General features: G+C 41.1%; 2 protein-coding genes across 2 annotated transcripts in view; both read left to right on the forward strand.

Moving 5' to 3' along the window:
• Positions 1 to 330: 330 nt before the first annotated feature.
• The window catches only part of GLB1 (galactosidase beta 1), a gene marked incomplete at its 5' end in the record, with an annotated part of 43,943 nt that continues 17,068 nt past the window's right edge, over positions 331 to 27,205 (forward strand). Inside the window, 11 exons of the mRNA XM_082499350.1 lie at positions 331 to 384; positions 10,880 to 11,049; positions 16,559 to 16,709; positions 17,018 to 17,078; positions 17,913 to 18,007; positions 19,253 to 19,433; positions 20,992 to 21,050; positions 21,936 to 22,057; positions 22,148 to 22,188; positions 22,661 to 22,773; positions 25,719 to 25,793. Of these exons, the coding sequence (XP_082355476.1) occupies positions 331 to 384; positions 10,880 to 11,049; positions 16,559 to 16,709; positions 17,018 to 17,078; positions 17,913 to 18,007; positions 19,253 to 19,433; positions 20,992 to 21,050; positions 21,936 to 22,057; positions 22,148 to 22,188; positions 22,661 to 22,773; positions 25,719 to 25,793 (1,122 nt within the window). The remainder of the gene's footprint in view (positions 385 to 10,879; positions 11,050 to 16,558; positions 16,710 to 17,017; positions 17,079 to 17,912; positions 18,008 to 19,252; positions 19,434 to 20,991; positions 21,051 to 21,935; positions 22,058 to 22,147; positions 22,189 to 22,660; positions 22,774 to 25,718; positions 25,794 to 27,205) is intronic.
• Positions 3,438 to 4,879, forward strand: TMPPE (transmembrane protein with metallophosphoesterase domain; the record flags this gene model as incomplete). The annotated part of the gene is made up of 1 exon (XM_082499387.1): positions 3,438 to 4,879. The coding sequence occupies one exon, from the start codon at positions 3,438 to 3,440 to the stop codon at positions 4,755 to 4,757; it is 1,320 nt and encodes a 439-aa protein (XP_082355513.1). The 3' UTR covers positions 4,758 to 4,879.

A 27,205-nucleotide genomic window follows, 5' to 3' on the forward strand; every position in this document is an offset into this window, starting at 1 on the left:
GCCTTTTCCAGCATTGGGTGCACAAGGCACCCACGTCCACGGGTGGTGGTGGTGGGGCGCTTCCCTCGTCCCTCTCTGAGGAGCGAGAGTCCCCGGCCTTGGGCCGGCTGGAGCGTGTAGTGCGCTGCGGAGCGAGGCCAGGAGGCGGCAGGGGGTGCCGGTGGCAGAGAAAGATGCCCGGCCTGCGCCCGACCGTTTCCCGGGCAAGCGGCGGGGCGGGGCGGGGCGGGGCGGGCCCGGCCCGGCGGGGCAATCAGCTGACGCCGTCGTGTCACGGGACGGCGGGTTGAGGAGCGGCTGCTGCCGCTGCCGGTGTCGCCTCTCCCCGTCATGCTGCGGCTTGTGCTCCCGCTGGCCGGCTTGGCGGCGGTCCTCCGGGCGGCGGTGAGTCCCCTCGCCTTTCTCCTTCTCATCCTCCTCCTCAGGGTACCCGCTCCGCGGCGCCGTTGCTGTTGTTGCGGGGCGGCCCCGAGCTCTGAGGGGCGCGGGGGGCTGGCGGGCGGGCAGGCCTGGCTGCCGGCTGGTAGCGGGCCTCCCTCCCGCCCCAGGAGGGAAGGCGATTAACTTCGGGCCGTTTTTAATTCCTGAGCGATTTGTGGGGGGTGGTGTTATTCAGGAGGCAGGGGCTGGGCCTGTGGCAGCGCCGAGACTGGGAAGGGAGCAGGTGCGGGGGGGGGCGCCTCCTTCTCCCGAGCAGGCCTGCCCGCTGTTGGCCAGGCTGGCCGCCCCGCTGGGCCCTCGGCCTCGCTGTTTCGTACTGAGGAAGGGCTGGCGGTGCCTGGCCTTGACACCCCCCCCTCCCCCCCCCCGGGTGGTGAGCTTTCGGGGGGGGGTGGTGGTGGTGGTGGTGACCGCCGGGGTCGCCGCCCGCGGGAGGTGCGGTGCTCCCAGCTGTACTCCTGCCGCCGGTTAGACCCCGCTGTGAAAAATAATCGGTTACAAAGCAATTATTACTATATTATTAAGCAACTCGGGGGGGGGAGGGGGGGGAGGGGATCGAGCTGCGGTTATCTGATACTGACACTCCATTAGCAGATCCCATGGGAAAACTTGCTCTTCCTGTGGTGTGTGAGGGGAAGGAGAGGAGTTTTTCCTGTTCTGCCCAGGTTCAGCTTCCACTCTTGTTGCTGTTTTGTCTAGTGGCACACCGTACCACTGCCTAACCAGGGGCCTGGGCAAATCCTTAGTCTTTGCAGTTGTTGTGGGAATGTGCCTTGTCACTTATGCCTTGAGTTTGCAGCAGAGTGTCAGTATTATCTTGATGTTGAAATTGAATGATGCTCTGGTGTCTGAAGCTGTGTGAAAACTAGCACAGCCTCATGGGATGCCTTTATCAAAGGGAAGTTTGGGTGACAGTAAGTATGGCCTCTGAGGGGTGAAGTTATGGCTGAGACAAAATTCTGAAGGTGGTAAGAAGAACGGAGAACCGACAGCCACCAAACTGGGTAGTATTAGAAGAGGGGCACTTGGTGGATTTAGTAATTAGTTTTAAATAGATAAAATACTTCAAAAGAACATAGCGAACTTCAGGAATTTGCTGCTATGGGAGATTGTAGAGCAGACAATATTTAACAGATTCCAAAAACGGATTAGCCAAATTAAAATACGTGAGGTTCATAAACTACATCCAAAAATGACTGGGCAGGGATTTGCCTTCTAACATGCCTAATTTAACAGCTTTGCCTGCTGGAGGAGTATGAAGGAAGCAGACCAAAGACACTGGCCAGGGTCATTTTGTTTCTTTAAAGAGCATTGCTGTTGTCCATATGGAATATGGTCTGGTGTCTAGAGGAACTGTGGACTCAAACCAGTAGGGCGTTTCTTATACTCTTATCTGCCTAGCTTTGTTTATTTTCTGTAGAGCCATGTGTAAAATAGCACTGTTTTTAAGAGTAGTGTTGTAACAGTTGAGAGGCCCTGAGGAACTGAGGCTGGGAGGTACGATTTCTCTATCAACGTGCAGTTCCCTGACCAAGCAATGCGGAAGGGGTCTTCTTAAAACTTGGTCTAGTCCTCAAAATATAGGTCGGTTCTATCATCACAGAAGCATTGATGTTCTTTTAAATTAGCTTGGGAAAGTATATGCTGCAGATAAGCAACCTGGCAGACTTGGGTTTGTAGACTTCTGGGCTCAAGCTCATTGCACAGCCCTACAAGGCTGCTTTCATGCCCTAGTTCTGAGATATTTTTGTCTGTAATGATTGCTTACTTTTTCTCTAGTTAAGCGTGGACTGAAAGACAGGCAGTGTTTTGAAGGCCATGCAGTTACATATGCTTACTTAAAATTAGGTATTTTGTTATCTCAAACTTTGTCTCTATTGTATGTTATGAAAGACTATCCAACCTTTTTTTCAACAATGGTTAAAATAAACCAGGTTTATTTTAAATAGTAATGTGCAAACCAGGCATGAGTGGAAATGCTATGAACCCAGGCCAAACCAGGGAATTCTGGTATGATTCAAGCATAACTAATGCTTGATTATTTATTTTCAATCTGGCAGCAGAGGTGCATTAGACTTATCGCTCCCTTAACTTCTAAAGGAGCACAGCGTGTGATGTTTTAATCCCTTTTCAATTTAATTGCATCCTGGTAGACCAGTATATCCTGAAATAGATGTTGAGTCTTGGGAACTATACATGCAGTGGAAGTGAGCAGGAATTGAGTAGCAAACACGGTGTGGGTTTCACTGGTTCTACAGATTTTGAGGGCTTTGGGGAAGTCTTATTCACAACTGGAGGCAAGGATATCTGCCAGTATCATCCGCAGTTTCTGAGACTGCATCTGGTAGCTATTCCAGTGGGGATTACACTACTGCTGTAGTTACTTGTTAGTAGAACTGTTGCATTGAGTAAGAATGATGTAGGATACCTGGTTTTGAAATGGAGCCAACTGCTTGGGAAGAAGAACAGAAAACACGTGTGCTACGTTGACAGCAGAAGCAGCTTAGTCATAGAACACATATGGGGTTTACAAATACTATAATGATTGTTTGCAAATACTATTATGATTGTTTCCAACACTCACTGTATCACTGTTATGATCTATTGCCATCTACTATAAGGAAGTCTTAATGAGGAAATGACATATTTAAAAAAAAAAGTGGGGGAGGAGGAGGAATCATTGAGGGAGGCAGGCAGGGAGCTTGGAAGTGGGCTGCCAGAATCCAGTGTTTTCAGTTGTCTGATTTATTCCACGTCAGGAAGTCTCCTCCCTGTCTTTATGATAGCGATTCTGCATGACCCAGTGTCCTGGGTAGTATGTACAGAGTAACAGTCCTTTATTGCAGTCTGGGAAAAAGGGAATATGTATAATATTTTAAAACGGCTGATACTGGTTCCTGGTTGCAGGCTTCGTTGATCCAAGGCATCCCTTCATAACCACAATATTGACTACTGGAGACTTCTGCAGAACAGAAGGGAACGATAAGGAAGCAAAGATGATCTCCTTCAAGCAACTGCCTCTTGAAGCAAAGGCTGCAGTGGCTGCAGGAGTGGTTTTCTTCTCCATGATGCTATCGCGGAGTTATCTGGCAGAACAGCTTGAGCTCAGGATGCGGCGTTGGCTTCTAAGGCTGCAGATGGCGCTATTTGCTAACGCACTCATGTTGATAGGCTCTCTTCATGTTTGGAGAAGCACGGTCACCACGTTCTCCAGATTTTCAGCTGCCAGCTCTTTCTGTTTCATGCCATGGAAAATAGCTGTGTTCATGTTTCTAGCTTTGGCTCATTCAAGCTTCTTTACACTGCTATTTCTTGTTGCAGAAGAGCCCTATTTCTTTTCTTTAGCTGCTTACACTTGCCTAGGGGCCTATATCATTCTTATCTTCTTCCTCTTCACTCTCGGCTCTGTAGAGCAGGCTTACAAGTTCTTGGCTGGGAGAGGTGGTAAGGCAGGTACTGGCAACAAGAACAGCAGAACAGCTATGAAACCAGTTTTGGCAGTTATGCTGACTGTTGTGCTGACTATTGTTGGGCTCTTAAATGCTTCCCGGCCTCCCACTGTGAATTCAGTGGAGATTCCAGTTCACAAGCTGCCCTCATCAATGAATAATCTGAAAGTGGTGTTGCTTTCAGATATCCATCTGGGGCCTACGGTTGGGAAGACCAAGCTTGCCATGATTGTGAGAATGGTTAAGGCTTTGAAACCAGATATCACCGTGATTGTTGGGGACCTGACTGACTCTGAGGCAGAGATCATACGACCTGCTGTTGAGCCTCTTGGAGAACTTAACTCCCCTTTGGGGACTTACTTTGTCACAGGAAACCATGAGTACTACACATCAGATGTTAGCAACTGGTTTGAGCTGTTAAAATCGTTTAATATTCAGCCACTCCATAATGAGAATGTGAAGATTGTTTCACCGAAGAGCACTGATGACTGGTTCTGCCTGGCTGGCGTTGATGATATTGAAGCAGATGTATTACGCTACTCAGGGCATGGCATGGATTTAAAAAAAGCTCTCAGAGATTGTAGCAGTGAGCATGCAATAGTGCTGTTAGCTCATCAGCCGATTGCTGCAAAGTGGGCCCTTCAGGAGAGACCAGACATAAATTTAATTCTCTCTGGCCATACTCATGGAGGGCAGATGTTCCCACTAAATGCTGGGGCTTATTTTCTGAATCCTTTTTTTGTTGGCTTGTACAAAGTTGGGCAGAACACCTTTGTCTATGTCAGCCCAGGGACGATGTACTTTGGAATACCCATGAGGCTGGGCAGCAGAGCTGAAATAACGGAGATAATTCTACGTTCTCCTTGAGGACTTTTCCATTTGACAGACTTCTGCCATCCTTTTTGGTCAGTATATTGCCTCTTCTGCTCTGAAAGCAAATCCTTTTTCAGGGAAACCAGAGAAGATGTGTCAGGGTGGACTTCAGCAGGTTCTGTTAAGGTTGAGCAGAAAACACTAACTGTATCTTGACCCTGTGAAACAAATTGGGGGCATGTTAAGATACTCCTTAATTCTTTGAGTTCATTATTATTGAGGTTCTGCACTTAAAGATAACACTGGTGTCATGGACATAATGTGTGTCCTATGCGTGTTTCTTAATACCTGTGTCCAGCGACTACTTCCTGTTCCACTGTTTATTATCCATCAGGCAGCTGCCTTATCAAATCTCAGACTGGTGAAGTTCTGATCTCTTGCAGTGAAGTCGCTCATGCATGTTTTGTGGAACAGACCACAGAATGTCCACTGAGTATGTAAACGCTGAAAGCCTTATGCTAGAATTGTTATGGGAAGGGAGTAGGGTTGTGTGGTTGTTTTTTTGGTTTTTTTTTTTTTTTAATTGAAGCTGGGTATCTTTATCCTGCTGCCTGTCTTCAGCATGCATTAGGGCTTCCAGTCTGAGCTGCTTAACAGTACAGTAAAGTGCCAGGTATCAGTTCCTGAAATTCTTTTTTTTTTTCTATTTAAAAATGGGAGAGACTGATATCAAAGGGTGAAAGTAGCTGTCTTTCTGCAGGCATTTTCCCCAAAATAACTGGGCATCTAGTAATTACTTCATGAAAGTAGCTCTAATAAAAGCAAATGAGAAAGAAAACTCATAATTAACATAATTTCTGTTGCTGTCTGAGCATACAGTACCTGCTGATGGTAAAGCACAAAATCCAAAGCTGAAATAGTCTCTTTTCTATTAATTCTGTAGTTTTTGTTTATGCTTAGCTTCTCTTCTGTGATTTTTCTTACAAGAGTAAGGAGATGCTATTTGAAAACAATGCAGATAGGTTAATACTTGAATTTTGTTTAAGGTTTTAATATTTCAAGTAAACGGTGTCCTTTTGAAGAAGACTAAACTCTGCAGCAGGTGACTTTCCTTAATAGCATTTGCACATCAATGTCCTGGTTGGCTGATAGGCACACAGCAGAATAACTGCTGCAGGATGATAAAGGATGGAGAAGTTCTCTCTGCCTTTCCTAGAAGGGCTTAACACAAATTAATATCATTCTGGGAAATTTGAGAGATTAGAAAATATTAATAGAAGCATTCTTGCTTTGTGTTCATCTAAGAAAGCCAGGATGTAAATTAATTTGTGTATATTGTCCAGGCTGAAAGAGTTTATTTCTGTACATCTTCCTCTCTCCTCCCCTTCCACCTCAGTGTTGCTGTATGAAACTCCACGAACACCACAAGTCTGGGGATTCTGACTCTGAGGCCTCCAGCTGTAGCTGCAGAGTCTCCCTTGCTCTGCCTTTCTGCCCACCAGTACCTGGTGGTCTCTCAGGTAGACCTGCGTGGCATGAGGCAAGAGATCAGTGCTTACACAGGAGGATGAGGATGGCAAGACCAGTACTGCAGTGTTCAGTCTTTTCCTGCCTTCCTGTGTGATCTTCAAACAGACACGCTTGTTTTATTCTTCAGCTCCTGTTCTTGTTTTGTAGGAGGTGGGTGGAGGTGTATTTTAAGAGTACCATAGGCTTTGTAAAGTTGAGTTTTTCTAGAAGTGAAATTTTGAAGTTTCACTTCATCTACTCCCTTCAGCCCCTTCTCCAAGCAGAGTTTGTAACTGCTAAGCTGTTTTTGTATCCTGTTTCTCTGTACAAACATCTTGCATTTTTACTTGCAAGAATATTGAGAAATACTGTAAATGTGTCATATGTGCTGGAAGGTTGGTGAAAGAGCTGGAGAAGTCAGTCCTCTTTTAGTCTGAAAACTGAACACCTGACCAGCCAGGCTCTTTACTTGCTGGACTAGATAATTTCTGTTTTCCAGCAGCTATAATTTTGTATGCTTTTTTTATACTTGTGCAGTAATACCTGCTGAAGTATTCTAAAGTTTCCACATGTATTTAACACTGCTCACTGCCCGTATGGGGTCCTTCTGATGTTCTTTCCCGTCAGTGGCTTAGTGTCAAATGGTCTTATGTAGAGCGAATCTTGATAGCCTTGATACCCTCTGTTTACTTAATCAACATGCTTTCAGTTAAAAACTGTCTTCTGGGTTTAGTAGTGCAGAGTATTCCGTTTAGGCCAGTGATCCAGGAGGAGAGCTTTTAATTTGTTACGCTGAGGGTTATTACGGTGTTAAGATGACTGTTTAGCTCATTTCCTTATTGGGGAAGTTTTTCTGGGACTGGTTTTAGATGGCATTGGTTTCCCAGTGAGTTGCTAGTATTTTTTTTTTCTCCTACTGTTTTTATTTCTCTCCTCATTCTGTCCAAATGTGTGCAGAAACCTAGCTGAAGTGCTCCTTCAGTCCCAGGGAGGCATAGATGACTTCTTCATTACTTTGTACGTGCTCCTCTTTGAAGATCTTAGTGTATCCTTTTAGGAACAGATACACATTCTTTTAGGGGTGGTCATATTATCATTTCATAAATTTATTGAATTCTCGCAATGTAATTTAGTTCTTGGGCTTTTTTTCTTTAATTCCCTCCCTCTGAAAGCTTGTTTGTTTGATGATTAGTTTTCACTTAAAATGTTTTCATTTTGTGCCAAAGCACTGCAAAGCCTTTTGCTATTTTTTTTTTTTTTTTTAAAAAAGTATGAATGGAAGGTATTCTAGATCAACTTTGGTTTTGGTAGTATGAGGAATGAACCTTTTCTAAAATCTCTCTTAAGACAGCAATCCCTAATTGTCCTTTAAGGCTTTTTCTATACTTTTTCCCATTTGACCTGAATGTGCATGATTTAGATGTGTGTTCAGTATTCGAGATGAAAAAAAAAAAAATTGCTGTGCTGCTTATTTTGTAGTCTTTTTTAATATTTTTTTTGTAATTTTTTTTTGGTCTGTGTGGAATGTATTTGATCTGGAGAACTTAACTAAATGAATATATGTTTCTTCCTATATAAGGCCAGTTCATTGCAGGGGGGAGTTTATCACTGTCAGAATAATACCAGAATAGAATGGTATCATCACTTTGTGAAAATTATATTTATTACATTATATAATCAGTATAGAGTGGATTTGAAAATATGTAAACTGTGGTATAACAAATGCTTTAAATGTTGGGATTTAATAAAACTTTATTCACTTATCAAGAAAGATGCCTCTAAGGACCTTTTATTTTGTACCAATATTTATTGGAGCAGTACATAATGAATAGTTTTAGCACGCTAATTCTATTTACCAACAAAAAGCTACTGACAAGAAATCTGAATAGTTTTGGAAAATGTTACACCCACACTGCTAAGTGAGGCATGGTGGAAAGTGGGAAAGGTAAGGCCACTATTAAATTTGCCTGATGTCTACTAGGGGGATGAAGTGCAGGCTGAGGACGTGATGCAGAGAAAAGAATCACTGCAAGGGCAGAGGGAGGGTACTAAGGTTATTTTGGAAGGAGCAGAAGAAAACAATAGTGATTTGTGGTTCTCAAGTTTGATACTTAAGCTTTGGGTTAGAGAAAGGGCCTTTAAAGGGGTGTTCTGTGTTTGAATGGTCTACATAAGCAATGCTAAAAATCTTCACAGGTGGAGGGGTTCACTGAGTATTTGTATCCATATTTGTTTGCTTTCCAAATAAGAAAAAAAAAAACTGTTTTGTGAATTTGGAGAATGAGAGATCCTATACACTGCTAAATGGTTTTGTGTGCTGAAGCTATGATTTTTTCCCTATGCTGAGAGACACACATTATAAAATGTTGAAAGAACATTAAGGTTGCAAAAACAAGTTCTTACTTAAATTAAGAACGGACAAATTCTTTGGTTCTTCCCTTTTCCCTGCATGTATGTTCCGAGCGTATAAGATGCAACATTATACCATTGCCATTGTCTGAATTTTCAGCTGGGCATTAATATGATGTGGTATGAACAAACTGACGTCCTAAACAGTGTGCGGTTAGTTTGTGTGTCTGTTGAATCTGCTTACCAAACTAGCAGACCCACTACCCCATCTAGGGAGCTGCAGGGAATTTGTTTCTGCTGCGTATTCACAACTGTGAGTATACGATATTGACAGAGCCAGACATAAATTCATGACAAGAACTGTTTTGCTTTTGTTGCAAGCCCTGACCTGCAAGCAATGGGTAGAGTCATGCACTGACAATAAAAGGATGTTGAGGAGTTGATTATGAAGGGAAGTCTGTTTACAATGGGCAATGAATGAGGTGAATCAGAGTGGGAAGCTTCCTCCCTCTCCTCGGCCCCATAATAATACATTGTCAGGAAGCGTATGTGTGAGAAAGGTGATTTACAGTTATGGTGACATCTTTAAAAGTGTGGCCTTTAAATGATAATCGGTTCAATGATGATCACTTTCATAATTAATGTTATTTTCAGTGTTTTATTGTTTTAAGAAATTCTTGTTTCTCTGCCAGAGGTGTCTGTCCCATGAGGGTGGAGCTATTTAAATGGTTAATTCACTATTCAGCATCTCTCAACAGTCATCTGGCATATATGGAGCAAGTGTCTTTTCTGTAGACCTCTTGATGTGGTTAGTCTAAGTGAGGAGGCTAAAATCCTCTTTCAGAGAGGAAAATACAGCAATTTATTTTGGCTCTCCTCATTTATTTTCAGGGATAATGGCCTTTTAATGTGCTTTATTTCCTAATGCTCCTCTTTTTTTTTTTTTTTTTTTTTTTTTTAAATATTGCAGAGTTGTGTTGCTGCACCTGACTTCTGAGTTTTCATTTAGTCACGATCATTTTTGAAACGCTTGGTTCTGCATTAATGCTGCAACTTGTCACAATGCTGTAAAAAACATCCAAAGAATGTGAAACATTTGCTTTGGTGTTCCTTAGGGTGAAAGGTTTCCTTAGGGGTTGGATACACACAGTACAATTCCATCCTAGTGCAGCATGCCCTGGAATCAAGAAGCGGGTTTTAAATTAAAGATCGGCAAAAAGGTGACTTATATTTGAATTGAAAGGAACATAAGCAGATGGTAGTACCTGTGCATCCTCTGCAGAGGTTTACTTAAGGTTTAACAGCCTGGAGTTACTACAACAACATAATTTCCCAGGGAGAATCCCAACCTTTGAGTTACTTTTGTTCCAGAGCAGTTGGTTTGTATTTGTTAGCTCTGTGAGGGCCTGATTTTGTGGACACCTGGCACATCCATACCTTTGTTTAGTCAAGATTTCAACTTTCATGGGACTCTTTGTAAAGTAATGTTAAGAATGGGTCTGTGTTTGTGGTATCAGGGCTTAAATAGCTTCCCCTAAGCAATACTTTGTAGTCCCTTGCGGTTCTTGTTTCCCTGCCAGCTCAGGGCTGTATCTTCTCACATCTGTTGTTACATGTCCACCCCACAGATGATTTCACTTGTTCACTGTTGATGGAATGTTTTGGATTGCTATGTGCGTTTATGACGTTTTCCACAACTTTATTTTAGGCTTTCTGTGAAGAAATGCTTTTATCATAGTTGCAACACACTGTAGTTTTCCACCTCCTTGGAGTTTGTAGTCTTCAAATGTTTGTAGAGTGTTATCTCACTCAGTTGCTCCATTTAATGGCAGTCTAGGGATAGGCATGTTTACTCAGCAATTTCGTCCTCCAGTTTTCAGGAGAGTGTGTTTTTTCTTTGTACTATTGTTCTTGTGGCCTGTGACACGTTGCATTGGCTCCTTTTTGCTGTCTTGTTGCACGAAGAGCATCGTTTTGGTTGGCAGTTGTGTCCAGTTGTTGGCCAGGAGTCTCAGTACTTGCAACTTTATGGTTATACGTCTGCTGTACTGTATACTCGTTAAAAGTGGAGAATGCATGTGGCATGTATTGGTGTAGTAGTGAATCCTGTCATTGCTGAGTGGTTGGCAGATTGATGTATTGTAGTCCTTTGGTGTGTTAGGCTCAGGTGGGCTATGTTTAGTTAGGGCAGAGCTGTTCACCATCAGTTATTTTAACACCATTGCACCCAGGTGTTGTATAGACTGTTCTCCATGTCTTTCAAGGCAGAAAAAGATTATATTGTGTATTTTTTTTTTTTTTTTTTACTTTGTACACAGAGTATACCCCAGAGGAGTTTTGGGATTGATTATGACTGCGGCTGCTTTATCAAGGATGGGAAACCTTTCCGGTACATCTCGGGTAGCATTCACTACTCACGGGTGCCCCAGTATTACTGGAAAGACCGCTTGTTGAAGATGAAGATGGCAGGACTTGATGCCATCCAAACGTAAGTAGCTGTTGAATTTCAAAGTGATTTGTAGTCCTGGGAGATGTGTGAGAAGTAGTTAAGTGGAATGCTACCATTGGTTTATTAATTTTTAAGTAATAGTTGAGAAAGCTCTGGAGAAGTGAATGGTGGTACAGGATGACCTCTAATAGCATAGACTGGGGCAACTGGGCAGGTTATAGCTAACAGTGCACTTCCCTGCTGCTAGGCAACACCTCTTGCTTCACAACCAGGAGTGCAAACATAACCTGAAATAAATTGTTGGACTGTGAACTTTGGCAGCTACAGAACAGTTGTATGTGCCCTGCCCCTGCCAAGGGCATTGTAATCTCTAGTCAAAAGGCAGACGAGGTGAGAGGGCACAATAACCTCTTAATACAGCCTAGGTTGTATCACCTTGATGCCTTTAAAATATTGGCAAATGCTGCAGTAATATTTAAAGCAATTTCACTAGGGGTGTTTAAATTTAGAAAAATGGTGGGGAAGTAGGTGTACTTCTTTCAAAAAACAACAAAGACAGCTTAAGCAGCTTTCAGTTGGGTGTAAGAAACCTTTAGTCCATCCTTCTTGTCTTTCCTACCTGGTTGTGTACTTACTACAACAGGTGGAGCACAGATTAAAAAAAAAATGCAGTTTACTCTTAGTTTTGCCAAAGTTTCCTTGACAAGGGAAGAGGAGCGGTAGAAAGGTGTAAGGCACAGTCTTGTCAAGTAATGGTTGTAACTCCCAAATGTTTTTGTTTTTCTTTCCTGAATCATTACAATGCTTAGAGCTTCTCTTTGAAACAGCCTGCTCGAGTGCTATGGACTGCCAGACAGTGGTGGTTCCGGCAGTGCAGAGCCTGTAGGCTAGAGCACTTTCCTCAGTGGGAGTGTTGCACCATCTCTTCTTGCCCTCCCTTGAAATCTTTGTTTAGTTTGACCTGCAAGTTGCAGGGTTGCCTTGTACACTTGAGGAAGTGATTAGTAAGGGCTACTACTTGAAGAACAGATGGCAGGGAAAGAAAAGTCGCTCTTTTTTTGTTTGTTTTTGTTTTGTTTTGTTTTTTTCAAATTTAGGGTTCTCTATTTTTTTTGATGTCTTAAAACTCTTCCTTGTGTTGTAGTGTAGTGTCTTTTTGGTGGGTGTTTTCTGTTGTTTTCTAATAAAGCATGCAAGTTCTATCTTCCCTCACATAAGAACAACAGGATTAAGTAACACACTTGCTCAGAACAGAGTTGCTGGAATTGCCCAGGTAATTATTTTTTGCTGCAATAAACGTAATCTCAAATGGACTTGCAAATTATACCTTTTGATGTCTGGCTTGAAGATCAGCCTCAGTCCTGACAGTGGCTCTGTGACTCCTATGATACATAGTGTCTCATATTTCCCTTATGTCTCCTGATTTATTTTCCTCCTCCTCCCAACACACATATATCTTCAGTGCCCTCTGTTAATTTCCAGCTTTTTCAAGCAGTCCTTTCATTTTTTTTTTATTTTTTTTTTAAATTGCCGGTTCGTGTCTCTGCTGCATCACTGGTCTTTTGAGATGGGAATCTCTTATTTCCCATTCCCCCCATCATTGTTGTTTAATGGCAAAATTGTTGCACGGCTGGGGTTTGGGGTTGTTTGTGTGTTTGGTTTTTTTTTTTTTTTTTCCTGTTGCTTCCTTCTTCCTTTATGGTCTCCTCCTAGCAAGGTGGGTTTTTTTCCTTCTTTCTTTTCTTTTTTTTTTTTTTTCCCGCTTGTTGAGATCTCTTACTCTGTGCTTTTACTGTTTTGCATTAGTGTCCTTCTGCTGTGCAGGAAGCAGTGGAGATTGTCTTGTATTGCTGGTGTTAACTGGTCTCTGTTGGTCTTGGGAGAGCTGTTTCTGTTTCGGCATGGAAGGTACGGTACAGGTAGCAAGTGTTGCCCTGTGGTTATGTGACCTATGGCATTAGGTGTTGTTGCTGGCTCGCTGATGACAGATAACAGGTTTTTTACAGCCTCCTTTTCTTTTTGTGGAGCAGGCTGGGGTTCTTTAACTTTCTTCTCCATCATTCCTTACCTTTGGATTTTTTCTACTCTGGTGAAAGATAGCTCCTAAATGTGTATGTTATAAGGAGAAAGTGCCACTATGCCTTGCATTTACTACAAGGATCAAAATCCACGCATCTTCCCATTTGACACTGATCTCTCTCTCTTTCTCTCTGGATGCTAAAAAACCAACCAACCAAAAAATGCAAACCACCCACCAAAACCCTTTTGTCTTTCTTTAAAGTTTGCAGATAATCAAGTTTACCGCTGTTGATGATTTGGGATAAAGCAATACATTTTCATGTTACCCCAAACAACTCTCCTGTGATTTTTGTGTGGTTTTGGTAAAAATGGAAATTGGTCTAGATGATTATTTAGTTGTGGTTTTGGTTTTTTTCTTCTGCCTACTCTTTCCTGGATCAGTAAAACTATTAGCAAGGGACTGAGATACCAGTTATGTGAAATTGTTCTGGAATGGGCAGCAGCCTTGCCAGATCTTCTGGCAGAATGTGGTAGTCAGACTGCCAGCCTTCGGGCCACTTCTGAATACTGTGATTTTGCTGCTTAGGTTTTTTCCCATGAGACAGGGAAGTGTCTTGCTGTAATCTGAGGCTTACCCACTTCAAGGGAAATGGGATCCTTTTATTACAGGATTGTCCTCATAAATACCTTGCGGTCAAAGCAAGCCAGACCTGCTGCCCTTCCTGTTCTCTGCAGCCTCATTTCCAAAATACTTGCTATGCCTTGATGCATCATTCAGCTAATTGCTGACTCAGCAGCTCATCTGGGACTCTTGAATGGGTGAGGTCAGTATATGTATATAATCATCTGCACCTGGAAACCTGAATCATAGAATCATTTAGGTTGGAAAAGACCTTTAAGATCATTGAGTCCAACCGTTAACCTAGCACTGCCAAGTCCACCACTAAACTGTGTCCCGAAACACCACATCTACAGGTCTTTGAAATCCCTCCAGGGATGGTGACTCAACCACTTTCCTGGGCAGCTTGTTACAATGCTTGACAACCCATTTGGTGAAGAAATTTTTCCTAATATCCAATTTAAACCTCCCCTGATGCACATTGAGGACATGTCCTTGTCTCCTATCACTTGTTACTTGGGAGAAGATGCTGACACCCACCTCGCTACAACCTCCTTTCAGGAAGTTGTGGAGAGCGATAAGGTCTGCCCTGAGCCTCCTTGTCTCCAGGCTAAACAACCCCAGTTCCCTCAGCCGCACTTGTGCTCTAGACCCTTTACCAGCTTAGGTGCTGCTCTTTGGACGTGCTCCAGTACCTCAGTGTCTTTTTTGAGGGGCCAAAACTGAAGACAGTACTCAAGGTGCGACCTCACCATGCATTTTAATACGTGATGTTCCATATGTCTGAGCTCTAGGAAAGATCACCTTGTACTTTCACATACAAGCTATACTCATATGTGAATATTACACCTAAAGCAACACTTGAAGGATATAATCAAGAACATCCTTAAAATTACAAAATGTTTCACTAAAAAATCTTAAGCAATAAGAGAATATGAGAAAACAGGTGACAGGAAGCTTGATTTTACATTAAAGCTTAAAATAGCAAAGCCTAAACATTCCAGATAGCAAGTTGAAATTTGATGTTGTTGGTGTGACTTCCCAGAAGATGGTGGAGCTCCACTCCTGACCTCTGCAGGTCAGGTAGCACGTAGAGGCATCTGGTCACACAAGGGTAATTATGCTTTTTTTCAGTTCCTGAACTGTGTCTGCCAACTAGAAACGAGTGCTATCAAAGACATCTGGAAAGGACTGAAAGTTCGTGGTTTGTTTGGGGTTTTTTGGCATGGATGAGATAAACAATTAACCACTAGATGGAGCTAACTATTTACAGGATTTATAGATCAGAGGAGAAGCTTCCCGGAAGAATCGGCAGTTACCTTACAGGCTTAGAGAGAGTTAAAGAATTTTGAGCGTTTTATTTGTTTTACTGTATTTGTTGACTAACAAGTAGAAAACCATAAACTTGTAGAAACTCCCTTTAAGAAAGAGCTGCTGTTCAGAATCTCTATTAATTAAAAAATAAGCATAATTTACTTTTTTAAAAGACTCATAAATGTGTAATTTAACTAGCATGTATAAAGTGTTGCTCTATTATTTATTAAATTAGTACAAGCTATTGAATGTTACACTATTAAAAAAAACACCCATGGTATTAAAGAGAATTATCCTGTATGTTAAGGTAGTTAAAGTGGGGTTTTTGCCTGTTGACATCTCTGAAATAGCAGAGGAAAACTGTGACTTTTAAGGAAAAGGAAGGTTATAGGATAAAGCTTAGAAATTGCATGTAAATGGAGAGTAAATACTATTACTCAAATACAGAAGAAATACCACGTTTCAAGTTTGAAAAAGGAATGTAGCATTCCTTTATAAAGTCATTATTTTGTAGCTAAAGCAGTACAGCATTAACAACTGATTATACATTTGTACAATGGTATAAAGAAATTATACTTGCTAATAATAAGAATTTCAAAGTAAAATGATTTAATTTGAGGTCATTGGGAGCTGTAGAAAATATATTGGGGGATTAAAGTGTGTTAGTAACAATTTTTAGACCAGTCTTTAAAATACATTTGTGTCATGATTCATTCTGTAAGAAAGCATTTCACATAAATTTTTTTTTCTTCACTCTCTTCCCTTCTTCTCTGCTAAAACCTGCTTTTTTCCCAGCCTTGTGGGGAAGCATGGGACATCAATTAAAACCGTTTCTGGAAGAATTTTTCTGTCTTCTTCCATCTTGAGCATAAGGGAGCTGGAAGAAACCCTTTTGTCCTCACCTCAGACACTATTAAGCATGTTTAGACCTTCATACTTGCTTCTAGAACAAGTTCATAAAACTTTCCAATGAGTATATTTTTATAAGTAACAGGCTAAAAGGTGTAGTTAAATTGAAGCTAGAATGTTTTTCTCATATTTATCCTGCAGTTTACTTGCTTGTTATTTATAACTTGCTCAGTAGCCTAAAGAGAAAGGAGTATAAGCATTTGTTGTTGAATATAAGCAGTTTCTGTAGTAGTATTTTAGGCAGTGAGAAACTGTTAGGAAGTTAGTATCTAGTCATCTTTATTTAGCTCACACAGGTGCAGCTCTCTGCTGAAGCATTTTTCAGTGAATGAGTTGCTGCATCAACATGCCTGTTAATTCCTCCCAGAAAAATCTTTGTCTCTTACTGCAGTGTCATGTTGGTGATTCATAGTTAGATGGTACTTTTCTTGGCACTACCAAAACCTGTTCTTGCTTTGATATGGACTCCTGCAGACATACTACGAAGTACTAAGCCTTATTTCAGTAATTATTTCAACGCCTTCTACCACATGAAGTACCTCGAAAGGCCCTAGTGTTACTCTTACATTTTACTAATCTGAAGACCAGTTCAGCATTACATGTCTTTGGTGTGTGTAGCGCAGTTATCATTTGGAGTTCTGGTTTAGTCTCAGTTTTCTAATGGAAGGTGATCTTCTCTCTTTGTAGGTATGTGCCATGGAACTACCATGAGCCCCAACTGGGCGTGTATGATTTTTCTGGTGACAAAGATCTTGAGTATTTCCTGCAGCTTGCTAACGACACTGGTTTGCTGGTTATCCTGAGAGCTGGACCTTACATCTGTGCAGAATGGGACATGGTACAGCCTTTTGTAACAGTTATCTCATTTCTAGGGTAAATCTAATGCAAATGTTTCTGTCTTAAAATAGACAAACATACTTGCTGTATCCTTGGACAAGACTCTTGGTTTAGCGTATTGAAATTCATGCATCCTAAGTGACTTACTACAATGCAAGCTTATTTTGTATTTTTTTTTTTTTTTTTAATTGGGAATTATTACTTGTAGAAAATCAATCTTCAGATCTCAGTATATGTTTTGGTAAAAAGTTACATTCTTCTTAGATTTCCTAAAAATGGTCACTGAAGTGATTCCCTTTCTTTTCCCAGGGAGGTCTTCCTGCATGGCTGTTGGAGAAGAAATCTATTGTTCTCAGGTCTTCTGATTCAGGTAGAGGCATCAAAAAGGACTAGCAAAAAAAAAATTTTACCGGCAAGGCGACTTGCTGTTTGAGGCCATTACTTGATAATTTGTATTTCAGCTTAGGTTATTTTGTGAGTAACATCTTCAGTGCTTTTAATAAGCAGTGTGCATTCAAGAAGTATATAGAATGAACAAAATAGGGTAGAAGTTTCCAAGGTATTGACAAGTTTCACGAAAACTGATGCCAAGAGAGAAATCATTTTCACTGTTGAGGAGAAAAACAGGTAGCTCTGAGCTTTGAGTTTTTCCCATTTTTTGCAATGGCCAACTGGCCACTCGTCATGAGGGTCCTTCCTGGCTGGTCAGTGTGCCTGTAATTCCAGAACTAGTTACAGCATTCTTACATGCTACCTGATCATGGACCAGACGTGGAGGGATAAGATGAGACAAGAGATTAATATCGTTGTTGGAGTCTTTGTTAGGAGACAAAGATATATATCTGACTTCAGTTCTGCTTTTGCTTATTGTGGGAAAAATTATCTATTTAAAAAAAATTGTACACATCGCAACATTTGAATTTTTTTTCCTGTTGAAATGTGTTAGGACAACCTGCGTGAGACATATTGAAGTCTCTCTGGTGATTTTCAAAGTTTATCAGTATTTAGATGTTTTATTTTTTAGTAAACTGTACTGGAAGCTGGTGTTTATGAACAAGTATAAGAGCACATCAGTTCATTAAATGCTGTTCTGTTATACTCTACATATTTAGAACACTAGGTAAAATCTACCCATATATAATTTAAAACAAAAACTAGAAAAAAGCAGAAAAGTTGGGAAACTTTTATACTTTATGTATCACAGATTACCTGGCAGCAGTAGAGAAATGGATGGGTGTCCTTTTGCCAAAGATGAGGCCTCATCTCTATCACAATGGAGGTCCAATCATCATGGTGCAGGTAACTTCCTAAAAATCAAATGAACCCAAGCAGCATGGATGCTTATATGGCTCTTGCAGACACTCCATAGGCAGTGGGTGATAATGTCACAGGTATTCCTTAATGGTTTCAGGTAGCTGAAAGATTTATCCTAAGGAACAGAAAGCACTGTTCCCAGAGTTCAGAGAGCGCTCATCTGCTCCATCAAAATTGTTTCCCACAACTATAGAAAGCAATAGAGAAAATTTGTGGAGCTTTTTAGATCTGAATTTCATACCAGTTCTCACATAAAGCAAAAATACATTAAAATTTCATGTCAGAGGGTTCCAGGTAAAATAAGAATAAGGATACCGGAAGATAGAAGCAAAAGCCTAAAACTTGTGACAAAAACAGCCTCAAAATTTAGGCTTTTGAGTTCTTAGCACCTAACTTAAGCTGTAAATGTTTCAGGACACAATGTTGCGTGTTCATGGTGGGTAGTTTCTCTCTTAAACTCCTTCTAGATGTGCAGCGGTGATTGTTCCATATTCTTAGTATTTTTTTTTTTAAACTCCTTGGTTGGCACAGGATGGCATAGGAGACCTTTTGAATAATATGCCCAAGACCATTGTTCAAGAACAATGTATTATGTCTATTGAGAAAAAGCACTAGGCAAAATTATTCCGTGGCAGAAATAAGATGCTTATTACAGGATTTTCAGAAATAACCTTCAAGTGTGCGTGGCATTCGGTCTGGAGCTTGAAAGTCCATCCCCTTGGGAACAGGACAAGATGCATACGTCTCAGTAGTAGCAGGGTTGTCCTTCTCTCCTCAGTCCTTTGAGTGCTTCTCAGGGCTTTGCTGTTTGTCTGAGCCCCTTGTAGGTGCCTCTGTTCTGGAAGTCTAATTTTGCTGTAGTTTTGATCATGTCACAACTTGTTCTATGGTTTTATTGTTCTGCTTGGGAGGTGGGTCATAGCTCTCAATTTTTCATAGAGACTGTTTTGATCACTTGCTAAGTAGCTAGGGTAAAGATTTTTACATGGAGGGTGATTTTGTAGGAAAATGGCTTATCTCTACACAATGATTGTTCCACTGTAAGATATGGGTGAGACGAATGAGTGCCTAGAAGTGTTGTCTTCTGTTACTCCTCAGGTCTGGAGTTAAAATGACATTTTCAGCGTGGTCATCAAAGGAAGAGGATGGTTGGATTTGGGCTTTCCATTTTTGTTATTAGATGCTGACTGAAATTGGCTGCTGCTTTACTGACTTGCTTTTACTGTGCAGGTAGAGAATGAATATGGAAGCTACTTTGCTTGTGACTATGACTACCTGCGTTCCCTTCTGAAGCTCTTTCGCCAGCATCTTGGGGATGAAGTGGTGCTGTTCACAACTGATGGCGCAAGCCAGTTTCACTTGAGATGTGGAGCTCTTCAGGGTCTTTACGCAACAGTGGACTTTGCCCCAGGTTGGAGACCATGGTTTGTTACCAAAAAAAAATCTGTTGTGTGTTGGTGGCAGAAGAAACTGACTTGACTGCTTGACAAACCTGTTTGTTTAAATGCAGTAATAGAATCATAGAATATCTCGAGTTGGAAGGGACCCATAAGGATTATCGAGTTAATTCCCTGGCATTTATGTATATTTGATACACTGTTAAACGTACGAGAATCACCCACAAGTACCCAGTTAGGCATAATCATTTCCTTGTATCATGAAATCATGGTGGGACCTGGAGATGGACTTTTTACAAGGGCATGTAGTGGTAGGATGAGGGGTAATGACTTCAAACTGAAGAGGGTATTTTTACAATAGATATTAGGAAGAAATTTTTCACTGTGAGGGAGGTGAGGCACTGGAACAAATTGCCCAGGGAAGTTGTGGAGGCCCCATCCCTGGAGGTGTTCAAGGCCAGGCTGGATGGGGCTTTGAGGAACCTGGTCTAGTGGGAGGTGTCCCTGCCTATGGCAGGGGTGTTGGAACTAGATGATCTTTAAGGTCACTTCCAATCTAAACCATTCTATGATAAACAATTTACACTGCTCATAGGGCATATCTCCTAAAAGTTAGCAGTAATAGTTGGCATTGATTCCATTGAGTTTTTTTTTTTTTAATTATGTTTTTAAATAGATTTTTTTTATGCTGTTTTTTTTTGTTCTTGTTTTGGTTTGGTTTTTTTAATGTCTTCTGTCTGTCCCAGAATCCAGCCCTCCTAGTTCATGTATTTTTAAGGCAGTGGTTACTGGGAAAAAAAATTACTGCTGAAGATCATCATTAGAAATGTGCACACTGCCACAATTTGCTGTGATATAGGCCTGAAGAATGATGAAGCAACCACAGTGCCCAGAAAGTGTTCTTTTGACAGAAGAGGAGAGTAATGATGTAGATGTTCATATACTGCACAGACTTTGCAAGAAACAAACTCCAAGACAGATCTTTCTGTGTTTTTTTTTTACGTGTGGCCTCTTTTGTGCATTATTCTCTCCGCATTCAAAGATGGGTGCTTAGCAGGAATCTGTTTTCTTACAAGTAGATTGAAATTGTGAACTCCTTCATGTCTCTCGTTTACGAGATGGTGAGCTACTCATTGAAGTAGTTATTTCCTGTCCCTATTGCTTGAGCCACTAGGAGTGATCAGAAGTTAAACAACTTCTTAGAGATTGCCTGGCATCTGTTCTTCCCCATAGTCCTGGTACCACAATCCTAGGCCTACGGTTTCCAATGACCAAGTGGCGATTCTGGCCCATCTTGAACTTCTTCGCACCAGGATGTCATTCCTGAGAAAGTCTGGTCAGACAATGTATCTTAAAAGTGGACATACATGCGTGAATATATATGTGTACGTGTATATTTTAAATAAGTTCTGCAACTTAACCACTGAAATGAAAGGTATTGATTCCTGTGTTTTCTGAAGTCTGGATTTTTGCTAGGTGTTGGAAGGAAGGTTAAGACAGCTACTTCAGTAAAATGAAGGACTGAAAAAGTCATGGGTGTAGCAACTCAGTTTTACTTCTATTTGCTTATAGGTGGCAATGTCACAGCAGCATTCTTAGCTCAAAGGAGCAGTGAACCTACAGGCCCTTTGGTATGTCTTTTCACTTAAATTTCTTTTATTATTCCTAATCGCGTAGTGGTTAATAAGAGACAAGTTGACAACAGTGTGTTGGAGAGTTTTTAGGAACACGTTTACGAAGACGTAATTTCCAAGTCAGTCAGAAAAACTGAAGAGGAGCTTCCGTGTGTGTTTGTCATATCCATGTTAACTGCTGTTCTGCAAATACTATTTTAGTCTCCAAAGGTATTGATTTTATTTCAGTATTTTTCCTTGCTAAGACAAATGTTTACAAAGCAGCGGAAACAGTAAGTATGATTAGATGAGTTAGTGAGGTACATGTGTGGGTGGAAGTTAAAAGCAAAATTAAAAGGGCAGGTTAGAAGTTGCTTCCTGTTTTTGGCTACCCTAGAGGTTTTACACAAGTTATAATGGGATGTGAGATCACTGGTAGCCATTTTGACAGAAAGAAGGCCCATTGAAGGTACAAGATAATCATGCTATGAAATTGTTTAGAACACAATTTGAGTATCTGAAAGATTTCTTTTCTGTTACATCTAGTATGCTATTCTGCAGAGATTGGATTGGTTCCATTACTTATTTGAATGCCAAGCATCTGAAACATTCATGTTGACAGGTTCCAAGGAAATTCATGCTCTTTGGTACTTAAGCAATTATTTTCAAAGTGTCCCTATAAAATTATTGAAACAATCCTTTAATTTCTTTGACTATTTATCTGCTGAAAAGGACTCAGCTAGTGTATGCTTTGCTGTATTTATAGTAGTTTAAAAATGGCTCAAATGAGTCAAGGTGCCCTTTTTCCTTCCCTCTTACAGTTAGTAACCTTAAATCACATTGCATTTTGTTCTTGTTCCCTCTTCATGTTTTCCCTTCCTCTTTTGTCCTTCCTCCTTTCAGGTTAATTCTGAGTTTTATACTGGATGGTTGGATCACTGGGGGCACCGTCATTCTGTTGTGCCCGCACAAACTGTAGCTAAAACACTTAATGAAATCCTGGCACGTGGTGCTAACGTTAACCTGTAAGTGTGTATTCAATAGAGGTTAATTTGGGGGGTATTTTCCCAATTCAGCAAAACCTGATTTAAGTGGATGCTTTTTTTCCTTTTTAGGTACATGTTTATAGGTGGGACTAACTTTGGCTATTGGAATGGTAAGAAATTATTTAAATGATATTAATGATATAGGGGAGCTGTTCATGAATTAGGTAGTAACGTAGTCTGTGAAAGAATAAGCTTTGCCTGCTTTCACATGGCAAAAGATGACTCCACTAGCTGTTCTTTCCCTATTGCCAGCATGTTGTGCTAAACTCACATGGTATTTATCTTTGCAAAGGCTACTTCTGCTTCACTCAGTCCTGTGAAATGGCTGAAACGTGAATAAATTTGTTTCTTCTCAGAATATTTCTGAAGACCGTATAACACAGCAGTGTGAGCTGAGAAGGATGTTGTCCTCCATCAGGAATGGTTTCTCTATGCCAAATCCGAATACCAAGGCCTATATTGAATCTAAAAATGTAGCAATGTCTGGCTGTGATTGCAAAGAATTCTAAAAGTTGATACCTTTGGAAAAAAAGCAACTCTCACTGTTTCCGTTGCTTTTTTTTTTTTTCTTCCCACCCTTAGGTGCTAATATGCCCTATATGCCACAGCCCACTAGTTATGACTATGATGCTCCTCTGAGTGAAGCGGGGGATCTGACAGAAAAATATTTTGTCTTGAGGGAAGTCATTGGTATGGTGAGTGTCCCTAGGACGTGTTTAGAATGGTTCTTTGAAACATCCCTGGTGTACTGCAAACTCTGTCGCTCTTGTGCTGGTGTAAGTTACTTCCGAATTTACTATTTTCTGCAGGTAAAGGAAGTGAAGTAGAACAAGGCGATTAGGCCAACCTAAGTGCTTGCTGTTACAAAAGGGGAAAGATCTTGCACCTCTCTGGCTATCCTTTCTGTCCCAATGGCTCCTTCCTCCCTTTCAAAGTTGGGGATACAGGTGCAGGTCTGATACTGAAGTGATTCAGCTCTGCTTTTTTGCTGCATTTGTTTTCTTTCAACTCAAGGTCAGCAAGCTGAATTGGCTGGCTCAATCAGATGAGAGCCAGTGCTGGCACAAGGGGAGCAGAGGGAGGCAGGAAGGGTTTGGCTGGGAGTAGAGATGGAGAAGGAGTGAACAGAGCTTTTTCCCTTGCAGCATCAGTCAGCCATTCAGTCAGGTCAGGCTGTTTTGGGCCTCTGAGGAGGAGTGTGCTTATCCAAATGAACACATCTTGGTTTTTTGATGCCACAAACTTTAGCTAGTGGGTGAGGCCATCTTTGCCTTTGCTGTAAAAATGTACAGTATCTCTACAAACTGGAGATTGAAGTGAAACGTGGAATCTGTATCTGGATTTTGAATAGCCTTGCGTTGGAGGCTGTTCAGATGAGGCTTGAAAACAGATTCCATGGGAATCCCAAGGGTCAGGCTTGTACTCGCTGTCCTGTTGCATGCCAACAACTTTCCTATTCACTAGAAGACATTTTTTTGATGGGAGTAGATCTCCCAGAAGTGTATTACACATTTCTAGGGTTGAGCATGGTTTTATCTCTGCATCTATGGAAGGCCTGCTGTGGATAATTTTTTCAAATTTCTCCAATCTCCCTAAGCTTTCCATTGATGGGATAATTTTGATAGCCTTTCAAGGGGAACCTCCTGTCTTGAAGCAGCTTTTCTCACCAAAGAAATTCCTGTTTTTAAGTTGTTTTCTTCAAGGCAAGATGCCTATCTGAAATGTAAGTAGTGTTCTAGTATAGTGAGAGAGCCTTGATAAGATCTGAAGTGTTCAGTATAACCTAAGGTGTGTTAGGTCACGGTAAAGCTTTTTTTTGGTGTGGTTTGTTTATCTCTTGTCTTCCATATCCATAGGATCTCAGTGAAGTTTTCCTGTCTCTGCTGGGGGTTCTAAACCCATAACAGTGTATCTCAGTTGCAGTTTGAGGTGGAGCTGATGAAAGAAAACTAAGTTACCTGTAACTAATGACTTTATTCAACATGTCAGCTGTGCTACAAGGCTAACACATTATAATGTTCCTTTACTGTTTCCTTCAGTTAAATGTAATAAGGAAGAAGGGTTTCAGTGTGCAGCTTTTTTCAGTTGCTGATAGCATTCTCTAATCTTTACTATTTGGGCTGAAATTTCCTACTTTTGGCTAATTCTCTTGGGTGAATATAGTTTTTCTTTTCTTTAAGCCTGAATATCTTGATTATTTTCAAATACAGAGAGGAAGAAATGAACTTGTTACTGGAAATACAAATCAGGCTTTCATCAGTCCATAGTTGAGATTTGGCAGGAGGGCATTGGGAATTATACTGCTGTGGTCTGTTTATTTTAAAAAAAAAAAAAAAAAAAAAAAAAAAAAAAAAAGACCAACTAAACATAAAAAAAGCCCTTGTCTTGGTGCAGAGATGAGCTTTTGAGCATGAGTTTTACGCTGGGTATACCATGTGTGAGCCCAGAAAATCATGCCTTGTGCTAAAACTTTCAAGCTCAAATGGAAGTAAAATCCCTTAAACGCCCTTTCAGCCCCTCACCAAATGTATTTTAAAAAATAAATAGGAACTGCCAAAGTAAGCACTCAGAAGTCACTGAATGTGCAGATTAAGGTAGCCTTCACAAGGGTGATCATTTGTGCATGTGTATTGAAATGTAGGCTTAGATTGCTTGATCACGTGAGTATCTCATGTGCAGAAGTTTTTTCTCTGTAACACGCCGACAGGGCCATGTTCAGTGAATGAAAGAACAGATGGGAAAAGTGGACATTACAGGAGACAAATAATGGCAGGAAAAGGAGAAAGGGATGATGGCAAGGAGGGAAGAAGGTTGTAGGCTCAGAAAAGAGAAAGCTAGGGTATGGAGCAGAAAGGCACTGTCTAGACTTCCCACTGCTCAAAGGTGTCCGAGAAAGTGGTGGACATCCTTCACCCCTGCTTCCCTCTGCTGATCTCAGGTGGTTCTTCCTAAAGATATAGGACAAGAAGTAAACAGAGGTGGCCCTGCAGTCAGAGTGTTTCTTTGTCTTGTTTTCCTGTAGTTGATTGGGCAGTTGTCTAGATCGAACCAGACGAGAGCTAACGATGGGACCTCAAGAGTTCATGGAGCTGTGGTCTCAAGGCCTGCTTCTCAAAGAAACCAGCCCAGGCAGTAATGGATTAGCCGGTGGTGGTGGAGTATAGTAACAGTGAAAGGAAAGGCACAAGAGGCTGATAATTCCCATATGGAGGTGCTGCTAAGGAAAGCTCAGGTGGAAATACAGCCCTACAGACTTGGAAAGATTAACTCAAGCTCTCACGGACTGGGGAGGCGACTGCAGGAGGGTTGTAGAAGACAGCAATGCAAGCTGTAGCCACAGGAGGTCTCCAAGGGCACTGTGGTTCCTTGGCAGCTCATTTGTTAGCTATGCTTTTTACCATTACCTCGAATTGAATAGTTATTAAAAATTGTTTACCATATCTGATTGTCAGATGTTTTTTTCATAAAAAAAAACCTCCAACTTAGACTAAATGCAGCTGTAATCCTTTAGCCCAGTGAGATTATCTAGTTTAGCTAAAGTTCTGCTTTTGTAAGTTGTAAAGTAGAAAGTGAGAATTCACTTAAAGCATATTTGTATTTAAGCTTTGTGTGTTTGTTTTTTTCCTCCTTCCCTTTCTAGTATAAACAGTTACCAGAAGGTCTGATCCCTCCGACAACACCCAAATTTGCATATGGGAAGGTTCGCTTGCAGAAGGTAAATTAACGTCTGTGATATGCTGTGTATCTTTCCGTAATGTTATATGGTTTTATTTTTGCAAAAAGTGTTCAGGAGGGTGTTGTGGCAGTCCCTAGATACCATACAAAATAAAGAGGAAAACCTTGAAAGCAAACTTTCAGGAAAGAGGGAGCAGAGCTTGGGAGTTAGTAATCATGCCCATGGTGGAAAATGAGAAAACGTATGTTATCTGGATATAAAAAGATAATATTTACAGTATGCAGTATGTGCCTGAAGTTTTACTAAACTGAAATTAATATATTATTAACAGAGCAGAATCATAGATGTTTAAGATAACTCATGTATGAGTAATGTAGCTCAGAGAGTGCTAGCCTGAGAGTTATGAGCAAAGAGTGTTTTTGTAGCTGGTGATGCCTCTGAAGTAGAAGAAAACATATCTTTTAAATAATTCTAGGTGTTTAAATTTTGAATGTGAAACATTTATCAATAAGGCTTTCAAATTTTTTGAAAAGTTTCGTACAAGATTTGTGAAAACCTGTAGCTGATGAGAGAATATTAAAGTAGTTTCCTGCTGAGGGAAAAGCATGCAGAACCCAGCCTTGCTATATGCTGTCTGACAACAGGGGTATAACTGGTCAGCAAATGAGTAGCTGGGGTTTGTCCATAGCACGATTGTTTTAGGACCAGTGATAATTTTCTGTGAAATACACTCACTGCAGGAGCCTAGTTCTCAACTGTAGGGGATGGTTTAAGGGGGATGGAAGAGACAACGGGTATGAACTTGGCTATATTCATCCTGCTGGGCACAGACAACTTGTTTTGAGGTGGAGGATTACTGCAGTTGATATGCTGGATACTGTGATTCATAATGCTTTGATTTTATACTTTGAACTTTTAATTCGGCAGCCACCTTTCCTATCAGCGATGCATCTAATCTGTTGTGCGCTGCAGCTGAAGCATTGCAAAATTTGGTAGTGATAAGGCTTTGCAGGCGTTCTCAAGCCATCCCACTCGAGTGGTGGGCAGAAATACTGTTTGTATAGAAGTGATTCACCATTGAACTTGAAACAGGTCTATACAATTTTCAACAACCTTTGAGTACCTTCAGACCTTTTAGGGCAGGGGTTGCCATACGAAGTTTCGCTGGAACTGGCTTATAGTTGGTAGTGACTAATTATATACTGTTATCAGTACACCCACCACTTCTACTGCTGTCATAGGTTGTCAGCGTTTGGGAGCCTAGCAGTCAGATTTTGACTCTCCCATCTTCTCATGGTTCGTGGCTCCCAGATAGGGCTGTTCAATTTCACTAGAATGATGAACTTTCTCTTTCATGCCTTCAGGAAATGAATGCTGCAGGGTCCCTGGCCCAGACACTTGTCTTACAAAGGAGTCAGATGAATAAACTTGCTCAAATATCACAGCTTTGA

The sequence above is a fragment of the Vanellus vanellus genome (assembly GCF_965231255.1).
Source record: "Vanellus vanellus genome assembly, chromosome: 2".
Taxonomy (NCBI): Eukaryota; Metazoa; Chordata; class Aves; order Charadriiformes; family Charadriidae; genus Vanellus; species Vanellus vanellus.